Source organism: Tenrec ecaudatus, chromosome 2, assembly GCF_050624435.1.
Source record: "Tenrec ecaudatus isolate mTenEca1 chromosome 2, mTenEca1.hap1, whole genome shotgun sequence".
NCBI lineage: Eukaryota > Metazoa > Chordata > Mammalia > Afrosoricida > Tenrecidae > Tenrec > Tenrec ecaudatus.
Genome location: NC_134531.1, coordinates 186,835,868 through 186,854,667, shown reverse-complemented (window position 1 = coordinate 186,854,667; position 18,800 = coordinate 186,835,868). Strand labels below are relative to the sequence as shown.

General features: G+C 55.1%; 1 protein-coding gene across 1 annotated transcript in view; it reads right to left on the bottom strand.

Annotated features, from left to right (window-relative positions):
- ERGIC1 (endoplasmic reticulum-golgi intermediate compartment 1) overlaps window positions 1-18,210 on the bottom strand; it is a 128,670-nt gene extending 110,460 nt beyond the window's left edge. The window contains exon 1 of the mRNA XM_075541954.1: window positions 18,063-18,210. Coding sequence (XP_075398069.1) covers window positions 18,063-18,082 — 20 coding nt within the window. The 5' untranslated portion in view covers window positions 18,083-18,210. The remainder of the gene's footprint in view (window positions 1-18,062) is intronic.
- Window positions 18,211-18,800: the final 590 nt, after the last annotated feature.

Genomic DNA, 18,800 nt, shown 5'->3' with positions numbered 1-18,800 from the left:
ACTGAGCAATGGGGGGTTCTAGGACCAAGAAGTCTGCTAGAAAGCATGGGCTTGGGGCCAGAAGGTCTACGTTTGGGGCTTGGTTCTGTTCCCTTCCGCGTGGCGTGACTCTGGGTCAAGCTTCCAACCTCTCCAAGCTTCCGTCTGCTTCTTCAAGATGGGGCCGGTTGAGCCTGCAGCCTGTGCGGAGGGTGTGCTACCCCAGCTGCCCCCATCCTCCCAGGTCCCCTCCCTCAGACTGGGGGCTCATAGCACATTTCCAGCCAGCGGAAGGCAAGGCCCTGGGCAGGAGCTGACTTCCCAACCCCCCGAGGACAGCAGGAAGAAGCCCTTGCCATGCCCACTGCCAGAGGCACCATGTCTTTCGGCGGCACTTACACTCCTAGAGAAACGCGGAAACGGTTTCCAGAGACAGCAACAAAGCACCAGACCCCTCTCCACGGTGTGAGCGTGCCAAGTTTGGGATTCAGAGGGGGTTCGTGAGTGTGGTGTGGAGAGTGCGTGTGCATGTGTGCGTGCGTGCATAGGCCTCCTAGCCTCAGACTGGAGGCCTGACTGGCTCCCGCCCTCCTGCGCATCTGCCGTGTGCAGACGCTGGGTTCAGAGAGCGTCAGCGATGAGCAAACAGATAACGGCCCTATCTTGGGGTGCAGACGTGAAATGACTAACCACACCAGCACCTCCTTGCAGTGGTGCTAAGTGATCTCCGGGGTGATCTCCGGGGTGAGAAAAGGCGACCCTGAGGAAGAGCTGGGGGGGCTGCCTGGCATGGTGCCCAAGTGCTCTGCAGACTGGGGAGCCCTTAACTCCTGTCCTTCGGTGCGGTGGTTACACGCTGGGCTGCTAATGTCAAGGCCAGCAGTTTGAAACCACCAGCTACTCCTTGGGAGAAAGAGGAGCTCTCTATTCCTGCAGTCTCGGAAACTCCCAGGAACAATTCACTCTGCTCTGTCCTCTCGGGTCACTCTGAGGTGGCGAGGGCTCGAGGGCAGTGAGTTTGGTTTTTGTGTGCCAGCTGTCCCCAAGCCAGCATTTCCCAACACTCAGGCCCGTATCACCGTGGACACCAGGGCTGCTCACGGCACAGAGACCGGCCTGTCGGTGCCACTCAACAGCAGGGTTCTGCGAATTCCGAGAGATCCTTTAGAGAGGAAAGTTTCCAGGTGGTGAAACAGGCCGGTGGCTGAGCGGATGCTTATTCGTGGTGACCTGTGCTCAGTTGGTTCTCCGTGGCTGATCTTCAGAAGTGGACTGCAGGCTTCTCCTCCGACGTCCCTCTGGTGGACTTCGACCTCCATCCGACTGGTTAGCGGTGCACCTCGCAGCCACTGGCACCACCCAGCGCCTTCTAATCCACGGAACAGGCTTTTAACATCTCCTCGCTCTGCTGCTGCTGGGCCCATGGAGGGGGTTCTGACTCAGAGACCCAAAGTACAAGAGAACAGAACACTGCCCAGCCCTGCGCCAGCCTCCTTGGTGCTGTGGCAGTTGAGGCCCCTGCTGCAGCCACTCTGCGAACCCATCTCACCGAAAGTCTCCTTCTTCATAGACCCTCTGCTTTATCAAGCATGGCGTCCTTCACCAGGGACTGGTCGCTGACAGCATGTCCGAAGTACACGAGATTCAGACTCACCATCCTGCTTCCAGGGAACATTTCGGCCGTACCTCTTCCAAGACAGCACTTCCCAATTCCTTTCTTTTTTATTTTTCTTTTTTAACAGACTTGGAAACTTTGCCAGGCACCACTAGCAAACCAGAACTGAATCACGCTGTGATGATTCGCAAGGTGATTCTGTGTTTACGGGAAGTGACACGGCTTTTCCATTCGCAAAGATGCTACCAAGTTATATTCTAAAATAAAAATAGTAAGTCCAAAAGACCGAGTAAAGAACAATATTAAGCAAAGAATACACCATTTAGGAATAAGCCAGATATTACAAAGATGTGCCAGATGGGGGACAGCTGGGGCACTTCTGCCTTCGGTCAGCATGGCGGCGTCCCACACTCCTGAAAGCACGTCTGGTCTTTTCCTCGGGGCACATGCTCCACTACGCTCACCCCCACACCCTCCGCTGCGGTTCAGGATGGGGAGTGGGCGCCGAAGGGAAGACACCGCCCTGAGACCTGGTCCATGAAGCTTCCTCTAGAGCCTCCTCTGACCCCCAGGCCTCTTCTCCGGCTTGAGCACAGGGTGTCAGAGCACAGGGTACCACAGCCCACGCTCTTTGGGGACATCCCGGCGCAGACTAAGGTGCTGCTCAAAGCACTGAGGTTTTCAGGTCATTGCCACTTAGACTAATGGAAAGGAGGCCACCCTCGTTCCCACGTCCTGCCCAGTGTGCAGACACCCGCCCCGGCAGCACCGCCTTCCAGAAGGGGCACAGGGAAGCACTGAATGGTGGCCAGCCAGGGACAGTCTGCAACTCGTCGGGAGATGCCCTTCGGTAGACCTCGCTTCAAGGTGCACAGTGGACACGATGGAACAGAAAGCTACCCGGTCCTGCACCGTCCCCACGATCAATCGCAGACTGGACCAGTGTGAGCCTTAGAGTTTTCATCAGCTAAGTTTTGGAAGTAGATTGCCAGGCCTTTCTTCCTACCCATCTTAGCCTGGACGCTCTGTTGAAGCCTGTCCACCAGGCTCTTGAAATGCCAGTGGCAAGCTTCCAGCATCACATCACACAAAAGCCACCACCGTGCGGCAAACGGACAGTCAGATGGGAGCCATCTACCATCCCCTCCCCCCAAAACCACGTTAAACTCGATGCCATCAAGTCAATTCTGCTCATTGCAACTCTACACGCCGGTCTAGAATTGCCCCTTTGGGTTTCTGAGGCTGGGGGTTTTTATGGGATCAGTAAGTCTCATCTTTCTCCCACAGAGAAGCTGGTGGTTTTGAACCACTGAACTCAGCAGCCCAATGCGGAACCACTACACCACCGTGGCTCCTTTCCCTTCAACCACATGGGGGCTAAAAGACCCCAGGACACATCTCATACTCATCCTTCAAAACACTGCCCTGTGCTGACGCAAAACCGCTCTCCCCCACCCTCCCACCCCCAGTGCTTCCCACACTCCCCTGGTAAATGGCTCTCACAGGCCTCCATGCAGACAGACGCAGGGTGAAATGGGACAACTGTGGACTATGGGGTCAGATGGGACCATCATCCAGCTCCGAGCCTTCCCCCTGGGTCACACCCGGATCATCCTGCCCACCTGCCCTGCAGGTTTGCAACCAAGATGAAGTGAGATCCTGACTATAAACCTCGTGCCATCAACCAGGGGCAGGGTGGGGAGGACCATGGGGCCTCCCAGTCTCCCTCCCCGCCTTTTAGAACAGTCAGGGGCTGCAGCCAGGGGTGCTCATAGGCAGAGAAGGAAGGGACCCAGGGGATCCCACGGCTGGGTTTCCAGAAGCCTGCTCCCCCCAGGAAGGTGTGTTGATGCTGAGGGAGGTGGGGCGAGAGAGCTGCTCCAATGAGCAGCACTCAGTGAAGCGGCACTGCGTGAACTTACGGCGTGACCAGGTGCCAACCTGATACTATTAATCAAGAGGAACGGGGTGGAGCTTACCCTGTCAATGAGGTCGCAGCTTGATGACCTCATTTGGAGGCTCTACAGAGATAAATAGCTCGCTGGAAGCGGAACCCGCTTACTCCCTGCAAGACATTCCGGTTGACAAAACACATGGCGCTATGCTGATCGAGCCAGGCTCCTGAAGCTGGAGGAGCCACTTGGAGACCCACACCAGCATTATGATAATTTGCTTACATCACCACTGGATCCACAAGACTTCCTACCCACTGGCCTGTCATCTTCCTGCATTCAGCATCATTGCAGGTACTGTGTAAGTCTGAAGAGGAATTTATGGACTGGTATCAGATATACAGCATACTATCGGATTTAAGGACTTGATCTGGACTGGGCTGGGATGTTTTCTCAATATGCAATTACTCTTTGATATAAAGTTCTCTGATATACATGTAGGTGTGTTTATTTGTTTCTCTAGTCAACCCTGACTAACACAACCAGTGAGACATGTGGGCATCACAGACTACCCTGGGACACTTCCCCTTTGCACTTGTTATTCCAAAAGCCTACAAGCCCACCATCGTGGGGCTGTGCAGACACTGAATACACTCAGCAGCGAGCCGGAAGGTGGGGGGTTCCAGTCCAACAGACACACCGTGACAGAGAAGCGTGGCAATCTACTTCCCAAAAAGTGGCCACTGGAAACCTTACGGAGCAGAGTTCTACTCAGAGCTACAGGGTCGAATTGAATCAGAGCTGACTGGCAAAGCCAGCTTGGGTTGCAGGTTACAGGTGTATCAAGGCCAGGTGGCAGGAGAGGCTGAGAAACTGCCCCACCCCACCCCCATCAGCGAGGGCTGAGGAGACATCTAGGGGCAGGGTGGGATCCTGAGCTGGATTATGGGACAGAAGAGGACCTGTTGGGAAAGCTGATAAACTCCAAAGTGAGTCAGTACCAGTGATGGCCAGTGTCCAGCGAGAGAAAGGCATGGCAGTGTAGCAAGGTGCAGCGGAGCCTTGGTGCACAGTGGGTAAGTGCTAAGCTGCCAGCCTAAAGGAGGCTGGTTTGAATCCACTGGGCTTCTCCATGGGAGAAATATGTGGCTGTCTGCTTCTGAGCAGATGAGCGCACTGGAGACCCCGTGGGGTAGTTCAGCTCTGTGCATCAGGGGTCCTATGAGTCGGAAGGATCCCCACTGCGGGTTTTGTTTTACCCCAAGGCACATGTGATGGGGAAATGGCACCACAGGGGTACCCAGCGACTCCGTTCTCTCTTCACAAGGTTTCAGTAAATCTACAAATAAAAGTCAATTTAATTTTTTTTTAATGCGAAGCACAAGCGCAACAAGCAAACAAAACAAGCCCCTAGTTACAACGGAGTCGATTCTAACTCCTGGGGAGCCTGGAACCGTGCATTCTACAGGGTTTTCAATGACTGATTTTTTTTCCAGAAGTAGATCACCAGGCCTTTCTGCAGAGGTACCTCTGGATAGATGTGACCCTTCATCTGTCTGGTTCACCGCCGAGCACGTTCACTGCCCATGCTGTGAAGTCATCGGTTTCAGAGCGGCAACCCGAGCGAGCGCGGTGCCCAACACACGGCAGGCCCTCAGTACTCACGTGGGGGCATGAACACACGACTCCACGGTCCCGCCCCACTCTGTGGACCAGGGGAGGGCTCGGGGATGGTCAGACCCTATGGCTCTACTTCCCCGTGGGGCTCATTGCTGATATGCCGCCCATAGAGGCTCACATGGCAGGGAGTGTCACTCAGCCCGGCCTCTTCTCCAGAGTGCCCCCCTAGCCCCCCATAGGCTTCCATAGCAGCACGATGTAATTCAGCAGTGGTTTTGACCACGGGGGAGGGGGTGGGGTGGTCTGTGAGAGGGCCCTTCCTGAAGCGTGAACCCATGGTTAAACTGGCGAGTGCTGGAGTCTCGCTGCACCACTGCTGTGTGGCAAGCAACAGCCTCCCCCACCCCCCCCCTGCCATCTGAGGGCTGAAGGAACCCAAGATGAGCCTTCAGTCTGGCCCATGATCAACGAGGGTCTCATGGTTCCTGCTATCCAGCACAGCCCGGTGGGAGCACCAGAGTGGGACATCAAGGGGCTGAAGTTATGAAAGGGTGTGAAAAGAGTAAGTCCCCCACAGGGGCTTTAGCCAGCCCTGGGATGTCCAATGTGTGGGGGGGGGGCGCGAAATTCAACATGGGATAGGTCACCATGGGAAAGGGGCTCAGTGAAGCAGGGATCTGTGTGAGACACGGGTTCTGTGTGGGAAGGGGGCTCAGCATGGGGATCGACTTCATGGCACAGGGAGTCAGCATGCACAGGGGCCCAGTGAAGGGTGGGGTGGGGGCCAGGTTCCAGGATGGGAAGGGGCTCAGCATGGGGCAAAGGGGACAGACATGTCTACTAAAGCCAGTCAACCTATAGGTCCCCAGTCTTGTCCCCCACATCCAGCAGGTGCTGGCTAGCTGGCCTGTGTGACACAGAGGCTGCCCACTGGGCATCACCATGGACCCTCAGCAGGACTCGGCTTGGCCCAGCCAGATTGTTTTTCAAAAGTGAAATCAGTACAGCTTCATCACCTTGAAAACCAAGGAGCTCCCCAAGGCAACAGTCAGAGGGAGAGGCAGTATGCGTGAGCCCCATCCAGGTGCAGCATCGTCTCCGGCCCCAAACAGGCCCAAACCACCCACCCCAAACCTGCCTGGCTCCCAGGGGCACCTGTGTGACCATTTTCTCTCATTGTGGGGCTTGGTGCGTGGCAGCTCTCTCTGAGGGTGTCACTGAGAGAGGGAATGGGCTCCAGGGCCTAACCACCCAGGTATTCTCACCTGAGTGTGTTTCTGACCCTGCACACCCAGGGGCCCTGGCTCTACCACAACCATTCACCCTACAGCCCTCTGCCAATACCCACTAGGGCACCCAGAGGAGCTGATATGCCTCAGATCCCATGCCACCCCGTCTCATCCTCACATAAACACTGCCGGACAAGGGTTCGAGGTCCAACCTGCAGTTGAGGCAAACCAAGGATCGCAGAGGCACCGTGACTCATCCAAGTCTCACAGCCGGAGAATGGGGAGGGAGACGTGCCTGGTTGGGTCACCTCCACCTGGGAACATCCAGTGTGTCCAGGATGAGAGGCCCAGGTACGTCACCAGGTGGCACTTTCTTCTGAAGAAGCAGACACACATTCTCCACACCATGAAGGTATTCTTGGACCCACCCAAACAGGGCCCGCCCAAACAGGGGAGATGCCAGCAGGGACACTGTGGTTGGATTCTGTGTGTCAGTGGCTCCTTTGTGAAAGAGGGACATCAAAACGGGCAGAGGAGAGACCTGAGCTGGGCAGGAACCCCAAACAGTAAAGAGCCAGGGCTGAGGACAACAGACGGGAGGACATGACCATGCTGGGCTCCACTAGCTGTGCCCAGGCTGTTCCCAGCTGAGCCTGGGTCTCCTGTTTTTTTTAAAAAAATGAATTAATGGAGTGACTATAGACTATGAAGTGGGAGGCCTGGTGGGTTATGTGGTGGGCTGCTAACAACAAGGTCAGCAGTTTGAAACCACAGCCAGCCACTCGCTGAAAGCTGAGGCTATCCATTCCCGTCAAGCATCACAGCCTCAGAAAACCACAGGGGCCGTTCTGCACTGTCCAGTAGGGTTGCTATGAGTCAGAATTGACTCGGTGGCGGTGACTTTTATACAGTGGGAATTTTAGTTGTTTATTTGTCAGAGAGGCAATTGGTGAGAGCAACTTGGGTCCTAACCCCCCCACTTTGAATTTTCCCAGTTTTTGCCCTGTAGGGATTATCCATCATGCGTGTGGGTGCATCGGCTCCCGCATCATCTCATCTCCATCTGCAGGAGTTGTCATTCAAAGGATTGTTTTTCATTCTCTCCCCATTCGGCAAACATCTTGTGAAACACTCCAGACTCTTGACACAGGCCCTCAGCCATTACTTAATCACTGTTCAAAAATAATCGGGTGGTCTATCTTGATGAGTCGCTTCATTAAGTTCAAGTAACTCGTTAGTTCACGGGGGGGGGGGGGGGGCGGGTGAGTGGCGGACTGCTGTGTATAGGACTCGTGGTGGCACGTGGAGACAGGAACTTTACAGAAGAGGAGCCTGGCAGGGTAGTGATTACATGTTGGGCTGCCAACGGCAAGGTATGCAGTTCAAAACCACCTACCGCTCCTCGGGGCAAAGCAGGGTTTTCAACTACTGTCTGGGAAACTCACAGGGCAGACAGTTCTACCCTGTCCTCTAGGGGCGCTATGGGTCAGCACTCCCTTGATGGCACTGAGTTTGGTTTGATGCCCAAAGAAGTCAATTCCACTGTGTGGGGCTTTCAATAAGAACATCAGTGAATCGTAGTGCCTACCAACGCGAGGCTGAGAAGTGTCTCCTCCAAATTCACAGCCACCTGGACTTTCAGGTGGGACCCGCTTTGGAACCATGGTCTATGTAGATGTCCTTAGTTAAGAGGAGAGACCACTGGATTAGGGCAATCCCTAACTCCAGTGACCAGTGTCCTTCTGAGAAGGCCATGTGAAAAATGCGCAGACACGCCCTGAGAGGAGAAGGCCGTGTGAAGGCAGTGAGGCATCTAGAAGCCAAGAAAGGCCGGCACCCACCAGTAACTGGAGGCGACCATGAAGAGAGAAACACACGCAAGCACGGCCCTGCCCACCTCTTGATGTCAGACACCTGCCTCCATGTGTGTCAGAAAACAGACTAAACCACCCTGTCGTTACAGCAGCCCTGGGAGAGGAACACAGCCCTGCACAGGCTCATAGGACTTCTCAGCCCCAGTGTTCCTGGCACAGTACTACACACATGCACGCACACACGCACGCATGCACGTCAGAGACTCGAGGATCAAGCATTACTGAGACACTGAGCACTGCCGCCTCTGCTCCTCCACAGAATCCAGATCACTGTTCACCACCCAAGGAGCCCTAGTGGAGATGCTGGGTAAGCGTGGGGCTGCTAACCAAGAGGTCCGCAGTTTGAGCCCACCAACCACTCCTTGGGAGGAAGATGAGGCTGTATGCCCCCCAAAAGATGTACAGTCTTGGAGGTCCTACTTAGGATCACTCTGTGTTGGAATAGACTCAATGGCAGTGGGTTTGGGTTTGGGTTCGAGGACTTGAAAAAGACAAGGTCATGTTCTACAAGGGTGGCCACAATGCCAGGCCTCAGTGCTTTGGGAACCTGGACTCTATCTAAGAAGCCCTGGGGACACTGTAGGGGAAGCACCGGACTGCTAACCACAAGGTAGGCAGTTCAAACTCGCCAGCCACTCCAAGGGAATCGGCAAGGCTGTCTGCGCCTGTAAAGATTTACAGCCTCAGAAACCCGAAACAGGATCACTGTGAGACGGAACTAACTCACCGACAGTAGGTCTGGTCTGGTTTGAGGCGACAGTCGGTCTGGTTTGCGTTGGGTCTAATGAACAGGCAGGTCTCTCATCTTGAATAGTTTCATTTATCCTATTGCTTCCTGTTCAGCTGTGCTGTCGGGGCAGGTTCTGGGAGGAAAGCCAGTGTGAGGGGACGGGAGTGGGGGGTGGGACACCGTCGGATGTGTGCCGTGGTCCCAGCAGACCCTGGATGCACAAGCTGTGTGCGACTCAGCACCCCGAGGGTCAATTTCCTCGACGTCAGAGGCTCTCTGCTATACAGCAATGGCACAGCGGTGACTGAACAGAAGGTTATGGCCCCACAGTTACAAGGCTAGAGGTTCAGATGCAAAGTTCTGGCTCTCTCAAGGAGGGTCTTTGCCTTTCTCCAGCTTCTGCTCCTTGAGTCTTTAATGAGCTTCCTATAGCTGGGCTTCTACCACTTGTTTGCCTATTGGATTAAGCTGGTCTTTTCTACCTCAAAGGAGATTGATTTATGATACATTGTACACTAATCCTGCCATTAACAACGGAACCCTGTTCCCAAATGGAATTATACCCAAGGTATCTACCCCAAAGCCAAACCCACTGCCACCCAGTAGATTCCAACTCATTTGGGGCCTACCTAGAGAGCACCCAGGGCTGAACAGCGTTACAGGCGCAGACAGCCTCACCTTTCTTCCATGGAGCAGCTGATGGATTTGAACTACTACTAGGGCTTCTTATCCACTTCGAAAACTCACTGCCATCGTGTCATTTCCAACTCATAGCAAGCGCATATGAAGAGTAGAACTGGCCCTGTGGGCTACAGTGACTTAAACCTTTGTGGGAGCAGATAACCTGATGCTTTCCCATTGGGGTCGCCGGTGGGTTGCAGCCACTGACCTAGTAGCGCCAGGGCTCCTTGTCCTGCTTCTGCGAGGTTTAGGATTTATCCCATTATCTTTCTGTTGCCAGGAACAAAGGGCCAGGATTGCTCGTTACTGTTTCAACCAAAGGGTGATCCAAGAAACTCTAAGCGTATTCCGTGAGCGTGAGAGAAGGAAACGGTGAGGTTTGCTACCTCCACGCTGCTTCAGACATCCAGTGAAAGTCAAGCTGGCTATCAACCCCAAACTCCGTGACAAAAACCAGGTGTTGCAATGGTCACAGGAAACAATTATCTGTGTCTCTCCAGGAGTTACCAGACCACCATCCCCTGAAGCGCCATGCTGCTGCTTATCTACATGGGCGATGCTCCATGCATGGCTGCCTATCTTAAGGGCCTTGCTTACCAACTTCCCTAACTGATTAGAACATCCTTAAGGGATGACGCTTAAATGGATTGTTCAGGGGAGGGGGCTGTTACATGTTGGACACCCCACAAACTCATTCTTAAATGAGATTTCTAGCATTGCCTCCTTGGCTTCCTCTATTATTTTCACTCCTTTTTCCTATTAACATTTTTGGAGCCCCCTTATATTTTGGAAGGCCACAATCCAACCCTTCTGGTTCTGGGCAGGACGAAAGAGCCTGGCCCTGGCGTTCCCTGGCCTCCTCCAAGGGCCCTGACTTGGGAAAAGCGTGCTTAGCAGTGTGGGAGGTTTGTCCTCAGCCTGCGATTCTCCCACACAGACAACCAATGTAATTAAGTTAATGGACCTAGATGTTAAAGTTGACAGCAGACAATTAGGCTAATTACCACTTCTTTAAGGATCAATTAGGCTTGTGTGTCTCAAACTGTGTTTTCAGAAGTGGTAATAGGTGCCCGGGAACAAAAGGTGCTGCAGACAAGCTTGGTCAACGGCAGGCTGGACTGAGGGGCAGGGATGGAGGCTGGACTGAGGGGCAGGGATGCCTTTCAGGCAACGTCTCCGAGCCTGAGCCTCGATAGGCCAACAAGCACTGAGCCTCGCTGGGAGACGGCACAGGTGGGGGAGCAGCGAATGGAAGCTGCTGAATGGGACATACAGCCGTACCTCCGTGGCCGGACAGCCCCAAGCTCAAACGTTCTACGGCCCAAACAGCAACGTTGGAAACAAAACTGCTCAGTGTTCGTAATTTTGCTCCATCGTCACCCGAAAACTGGACTTGTAAAGAAACTTGTATGGCCGAGAGTGAGTCCCATGTCTCGTCACAGACACACAGGGGCGGCGCTTCTGTCTAAGTGCTGATCTTGCTCGGACAACACGCGGTGCTGGTGCTAGACAGTCCTCGCTGCGCTTGATTTGAGTAAAGCATCGTGACCCTGGCTCCAAAGAACGGTAGTGAGTCCAGCAGAGGAGCTCAGAGGGGCACTGTGAGGACCACCAGTGTGAAAGAAAGGGCCAAGGTCTGAATCGGTCACCACTGGTCTCATTGGCCACGGAATGCAACAGGTCGAAGTCCACATGATCAACGTTTTTTGCTTTTTTTTGGGGGGGGGGGCTGTGGTTAAAGCAACTGACGTAGCAAAAGGTGTGGAATTTGAAAAGCGACCCTCACTTTGGGTCAATCAGAAACAACTCGGTGGCAATGGGGAATTCAGGACAGTGATGGGCGAGAGGCTACAAGCCTCCATTGTGATTTAAAATCCTGGGAACATGAATGTATAAGTGTCATTTGGGGGCCTTAAAAGCAATAAGTTGGTTTTCCACGATTTCTCAAGGGAAAAAAGACTCCTCAGTTCTCGAACCTTTCCGTGTTTGAACGTGACCTTGGAACGAATTGAGATCAACCACCGAGGGTCGCTGTATTGTGAAAATAGATTACCACTCAGAGCTGAGGGTCTGAGTTTGCTGGCTCGAGGACCTCATGGTGAAGAGCAGGGGCATAAACAGGAAGTCGGCTGAGACCCCTTGCTGCTCCATGGGTGGCGCAAAGGGTTAAAGCTGGCACTTAGAATTCATGCAGGAGACGCAGGAGACCTGGCCATCTGCTTCGACAAGGTGACAGCTTTGCAGAACCTTCTGGCCCACACGTGGGAGCACAGTGAGTCAGGATCCACTCAGAGGAAACTACCGGACCCCTTTGTGGCCACTCTACTGGGGCAGTGGCAAAGACCCCAGAGGAGGGAGTGGCCCTGTCGGAATGACATCTGGGCCAGCAGGAAGGACAGGTGTGATCAGAATTCTGTTCCTCAGATTCCCTTACAAGATCCCCGCCACCCTCCAGCATTCCTGGTGACCCTGGCATGGCCGCAGCCTGCTAGCCACACTGCTACCCTCATGAGTGCCAGCAGGGGAGCTCAGTTGTGCCGGCGCCTGGAGGAGGAGCATGGGGAGCTTTACAACACTGCTTCCGGGCCGCCTCCTCAGCTCCTGAGGATCAGGTGTGGAGAGGAGCTTGGTTCAAGCAGGAAGCTTGAGGGCCACGAGGATGTCTCCCCCAGGGCTCCCTTACACCCTGTCTGCCTGTGAAATAGCCAGCCAGCAGCTCTCCAGCACCAGATGAAAACCACCTAGCAGCAAAAGAACCCCCTAAAACAAGCCCACGGCCACCGCGTCCAGGCCGACGCAGAGCCCCTTCAAAATAAGATATCACAGACGGCTCACAGACGGAACAGGGAACTCAACAAGCCCTGTCTAAACCTAGGCTCAGGATCAGAGTTCAGGAATCCAAACCGACTGGCAAGGAGGGATTTTCCGGCTTATCCTTGCTAAGCTCTGGACACCCCATGCTCCACCACCCGTGGCCAAGCCCAGGCTGGCCTGGACACCCCAAGTCAAGATACTGACTCAACTTTGAGACCTTCGAGGGGTGGGGAGTGTGTCTGATAGTGAAAAGTGAGCTCAGAAGTAGGTGTCACATCCCAGGAGGCTAGCAAAACACAAATAGGCTGATGACTTGAAGCTTCTTAATGAGCACTGATGGGGAGGGTTAGTGATGAGGAAGCCAGTGAAGCCAATTAGAAAAGGTTTCCCTTCTCTCTGGAGTCTTTTGCTTTTAAATCATTCCATTGGGGCTCATACATCTCTTATCACAATCCACACATACATCAATTGTGTAAAGCACACTCAGACATTCGTCGCCCTCATCATTCTCAAAATTCGCTTTCCGCTTGGGGTCCTGGAATCAGCTCCTCATTTTCCTTTTCCCCTCCCTGCCTGCCACCCCCTCCTTCATGAACCCTTAATAATTTATAAATTATTATTTTATCTTATCTTACACTGCCCGGCGTCTCCCTTCACCCACTTTTCTGTTGCCCATCCCCCAGAGAGGAGGTTACATGTAGATCCTTGTGATCGTGCTAGCTCCTGTGGCTGCCAAGGGAAAGGGTAGGGTTTGTGTCCACCCCGAGGTACCTTCAAGGAAGAGCCTGTGATCTGCACTTCCAAAGAATCCGCCAGGGACAGCCCTCTGCGGGATTCTGACCCACATGGCTCCTTCACCCTCCCTGAGCTTCGGGCTAGGAACCGCATAAGCTTTGCAGACAAACCTAGGGGAATGGGGCGGTCCCCAGTGCCTACCCATTCGCCCCATAGTAGTGCACCTTCTAAGACCTGAACCTCAATCTCACTACCACTGAGTCACTTCTGACCCTATAGGGCAGGGTACAATACCCCTCTGGGTTTCCAAGAATGTAACTCTAAAGGAATAGAAAGCCTCATCTTTCTCCCTTGGACTGGCTGGTGGTTTCAAACTACTGATCTTAAGGTAAGAAGCCCAACATGTAACCACTGTACAACTGGGATTTCTTATAAAGTCATAAGTGATGAATAAACATGAAACCCTGGCTTGATTTTCATATTGTTTCCTGCTTTGGTCTAATCCTTAATTCCCTTTTGGCTTGATTCTTAAACTTTTTGATATTTTTATAAACATGCTATAAAATTCTTGCCAGCCTCCCCAAGTGTTGGGGTTTTTTTTAGGACAAGTCCCTGCCATCGAGTGGGTTGACCCTCGGTGGTCTCTGAGGCTATCAATCGCTATGGGAGCAGATAGCCTCATCTTTCTCCTGAAGAGCAGCTGGTGGGTTTGAACCGCAGCCCAGCGCCTGACCCGCAGCACCACCAGGGCTCCTTTTCTCAGAAAGGCAGGGTAGGAAGACTCAGAAAAGCCCGCATGTGTGTTGCCGTCTGTTATACTGGGCAGGAGCCCCCAGGGTGGCGGGGGTTCAGCTGTGGGTAGGGAAGGAAGGGACTACCAGGGTGGACAGCGGCCCTACCAACCCCTGTAGGGCCTCACAGGCCCCAAGGACTCAGACTTGAGCCTCAGAGCAAAGGGGTCCCCCTGGAGATGAAAGGGAAGACTTCAAAACGCCAGGGCATCTTTGGCAGGTTCATGCATGAGTCTCTAGGAGGCCTGGGGAAGCCTGGAGCAGGAAGGACATGGGGCAGGCCAGAGGGGGTACGTGTGGCAAAGTTACTGTGCAGCCGCCCAGAACCCCCAAGCTCAGGGGTCCGGGCTTGGGTCAGTGCTCTGCTGCCGCCACCTAGAGATCCTTAATGTCTACAGACTCTTAGGCTGCTCCTACACTGCAGGCACACCCCACTCAGGTGGCAAATGGCTGCCTCCCACTCTTTAACACGAAAAACTAGGGTTCCGTGGGGGTAAGTCGGCTATCACAGGGTGAGCCAGGCAGCGGCAACTCCAGGTCTCGGGGTTTCAACTCAAAGGCTGCTCTTGTTGATGGGAGCTGGCCCCCTCGGCCACTCTGAAACAGCATCCAGGAACTGCCTGGTACTGTTATCTCTCTCCACCCCACCCTAGGTATGGCTCCTCTCTTCCCCAGTCTCAAGAGAGAAAGGCAGCAGGTGCTGCTGGCCACAAGCCAGCCGGAACTGGGCAAGGGTGATGCCAATACCCACGGACCTAGGTCACAAGGCCAGTTCCACCACTGCAACATCCGGCTATTAGTGGAGCAGTGTAAGAACAGAGCAAACACAGGAGCCACTGGGCGGCCCAGGAGCCCCCTCTGCACTTGGCTTCTGGCCCAGACCCGACGAAGCACGTTCAAGGAAGAAGGGGGTTGATGAAAATCTGTTCACAAAAGTGAGAGTTGGCATATGCCATCACACCATACCTGTGGCCTCCTGGACAAAGGTAGAGCGCTATTTCCAAAGGGGCGCTTGCCCCTGGTGCTGTTCTAGCCCCTGGGCGGTCTGCTGCTAACAGAAAGATGAGGGTGGTCTGAATCCATCCCTGATGCACCTCAGAAGAAAGGCCTGGTGGTCTGCTAAAAAAAAAACCAGCATTGAGAGCTACGGAGCCTGATTCTACCCTGAAATGCACAGGGTGGGCTTGAGTCGCACGTAGACTCAACAGCAACTGGTACTAATTCTCATCTCAGGAGGACTACAGAAAATAAAACAGCAAAACCCACGCCCTTGGGCAGCTCAGTTTCTAAGAGAGGGGAGAGTCAAAGTAAGCACACAGTCATTAGGTAAATTACACAGTATGGGAGGAGGTGATGGGTGCTTCCCTGAACGAACACAATTCATGAACCTGATTTACAGAGCACCTTCTCTCAGCAGCTTTGCCCACTGTCTTGTTTCATCATCTCAAGGAGCTTACTTGGGTGGGTCCTGCTGCTATCAGTGCCAGTTTACAGGTGGGAAGCTAAGCAAGTTGCCCACAAGCCTAAAAGACTGAACCACTTGCTGACAAGTTGTGTGTCAGAGCAGAACGGTGCCCCACGGGGTTTCCAGGGGCTGGTGTGTCAGTGGAAACAGGCTGTCAGAACTTTTCTTCCTCGTGCCTCTGGGTGGACTTGAATCTCCAGCCCTTCCCGCTAGCAGCCCAGTGGGTTGAGTGCTGCACCACAGGACAGAGAAAGAGCTGGCAGGACATTATATGCCTCTCCCTTCCCCCGACACCCCCAGACTTTGTTTTAAGGAGAGTGACACAAGCAAAAACCAGTCCCCAGAGAAGAACATCACACTTGGTAAGGTAGAGGGGCAACGCATAAGAGGGAGCCCCTTGTAAGATGGATTGACACGGGCTGCAGCGATGGCTTCACCCCTCAGAACAATTGCGAGGATGGCGCCAGACCAGGCGGTGCTTTGTTCTGTTGTATATAGGGTTGCTTTGGGTCAGAACCGACTGCACAGCATCTAACAACAGGTAACAAGCAGAACCTCGCCCCCACCTGAAAGAGGCTCAATCACATTCCACCACCACCACCACCACCACCACCACCACCACCACCACCACCACCACCACCACCACCACCTCCACCACCACCACCACCACCACCATCCTGCCCTGCATTCTGCAATGGCCTGGCAGGGCTGTGGGGCTCCTACAGCTAACGCTTTGGCACAAACAGTCCAGAGCTTAACTCTCAGCTCCAGTCTGTAGGGCCCTGTGCTAGTGGGTTTCTCTTAGTGAGTCTGCAGGTCCTTTGATTGAAGTGAATACCATGTGTTCTCTAAGGCTTGGAACAGATGTCCTGCCTGCACCCTGCAGTGTGTGTACAGAGGTGGGTGCTTCCTGGGCAGGTTCCGGCATGCCCCACCCCTGGGACCCCACTGTGCCTTCCACCCTTCTTCTCTCCTGGAGTCCTGAGAGGACAGGGTCACAGTCTCCACTGGAACCCAGGGACCCAGCAGAGGGCTGCACATAGAGAAGAGATTGGGTACAACAGAAGGAAGAGGTTTGTGGCAGGGTGGCAGGACTTTTGGGTAAATAGGAGGTGTTGGTTGTATTCTCACATCTGTGGTAAGTCCAGGACCTCAATGTGTTAAAGAATGTGTTAAAGCACCCTATAGAGTGTGGAAGACAGTGGCATTGCCCGCTAGGACCCAAGCTGACACAGGGAACCCGAGGGCAGCGGCCTCTGAGCCAGGACATGTCCCCCCGAAACACTGCTGAGCAGGAAGCTGGCATCGCTTGCCCTGTGGGATCCGTGTGCTAGGGCAGGCCGGAGTGCCACACCAGCCAGTTCCAGGCCCAAGGTTAACATCCTACCTAGGCGTAAATCCCACATGCGCACACAAAGGGGTGAGCCTAGGGTCGTGCCGGTGCCATGGCTTTACCTCAGACACATCTGGGGTTGGGGGGGAGACAGAGAAGCAGGCATCTATCCTCCTGGCATGGAGAAGCCCCTCTTTTGTGAATGCCCTCACTTCTAAGCTTTGAATTTGGCCACGCTCTGCAGTGGGTGCTTCCTGAGCACAGGGTGTTCATGGGTGGGCACCTTAGTTTTAGCCTCAGGTGCAGGTGGTGAAACCAAGATCCTTAGAGGCTGCACACACCTGTCCATCTGAGCAGCACAGGCAGGTCTGAACTCAAAGCCCTTAGCCCTACCGTCTGGGCTAGGTGGAGCTGCTTCGTGGAGAAGGCAGGGCCAGAAGTGCCACTGCAGGTCTGCCTCACGCTATGCCCCCCGCCCCCACCCCATGCGCAGTGGGGGTGCCTCAGGCCAGGGCCCCTGCCCAAGCTCCAGGCTTCCAGGGAGAGTTGGAGGAGACCCCTCACTGGGCACACTTCCAGCAGCCTGGACTTACCCCACAAAGGACCCATTGTGGTGCCTGCAGACAACCAAGGCCAGACCTGGGCCTGCCCCTCTGCAGAACCCCCTCCCAACTCCCGGGACCCCCCAGACCCACAACACAGGGCTAGGCTTGAAGGCGACAGGCCTCCTCCACGGAAGCCTCCTGGTCAGCCCAGATGGGCGCAGCCTAGCCAGTGAAACCTAAACCCTCCCAGCTGCTCTCAGGCCAGGGGTGCTGCCTGCCCCCACCTCCCCCTATTAAGCCCCCCCCCACCCCACCATTCCCGGACTCACTGGAAATCCCCTGAACCCACTTGTCAGCTGGGGTGGGATCCACTAGCTGGGGCTGTGTAGCAGGGGAGGGGGAGGGGTGGCTGGTATGCGCCCACCTAATGGGGTAGAGATTCTGCAGTTGTCCAGTTTAGGGGGAGGGGATGGAAGTTTGTCCAGGCAGGCTGGGAAGGAGCCTGGTGGAGGAAAGGGGGTGGGTCTGCCTCCGAGGTTGGTGGTTTTGTCTGCCACTGCAGGGAGGGGGCCCTTGGTCACTCTGGCTGGCTTTGTGTGCGGCAGGGGGCCCACCCGGGGTCCAGGGGCATGCAACGAGCGGCAGAGGGCCCCTTGACGTGCAGGACAGTTGGGGCCCACGATGATGTGCTGGGGGTGGGTGGGGAGCACTCCCACGGCTGCGGAGGGGCTCCCCGGTAGCGGACGTGGCCACACTCACCTCCTAAAGTCAAAGGGCATCGTGCCGCCGCCTTCGCTGCTGTCACCGCAGGGATGGAGCGCTGCAGGCCAGGCGGGCCGGGCGCCGCGTGGGTCCGAGCCCGCTGCCACAGCCGCGCCGCCGCCCCGCCCCCGCGGGCCGCCCCAACACTCGCCACTCGCCTCCCGCCGCCGGGAAGTGACGCTCTGCGAAGCCCATTGGGTACCGCCCGCCGCCCCTGGCCGCCCCTTCCGCTGCCAGGTTTAAGGGGCCCAGGGCGGAAGGGGGGGTGCAGCGGGTCCTGGAGGCCCGGGGTCGGGTCTGGGCTAGCCGAGGAAAGGTGCGTCCTGCAGACCGAGGCCGGGGTCCTTTGTTCCTTCCCCCGGCCCCCCTTCTCTGGGTGCCGCAGGCACATCCCGCTGCCTCTCCAAGTCCCCAGGGTTTTTTTGGTTTGGGCTCTGACATTGCTCCGTGGAACTGGGACGATTACGTGGATGGTCCAGGGATTGGCAGCGCGCTGCCTGGTAGCATGGGGAAAGGTAGAAAGCAGGCCAGAAGGCCCCAGAGCTGGAAAGTAAATCCACAGCAGCACTCCTGTACCTCTCTGGGAAAGTCACTGGGCCTGGGCCTCTTCAGGGGGAGGATGAGGACATCTACTTCCTCATTGCATATTTTCCCGGGGGGGGGGGGGCGAATGAGAAACTTGCGAGGACCGTGCACGGCAGAGAGCCGTGAGAGTGGGGATGGGAACTAGCTGTC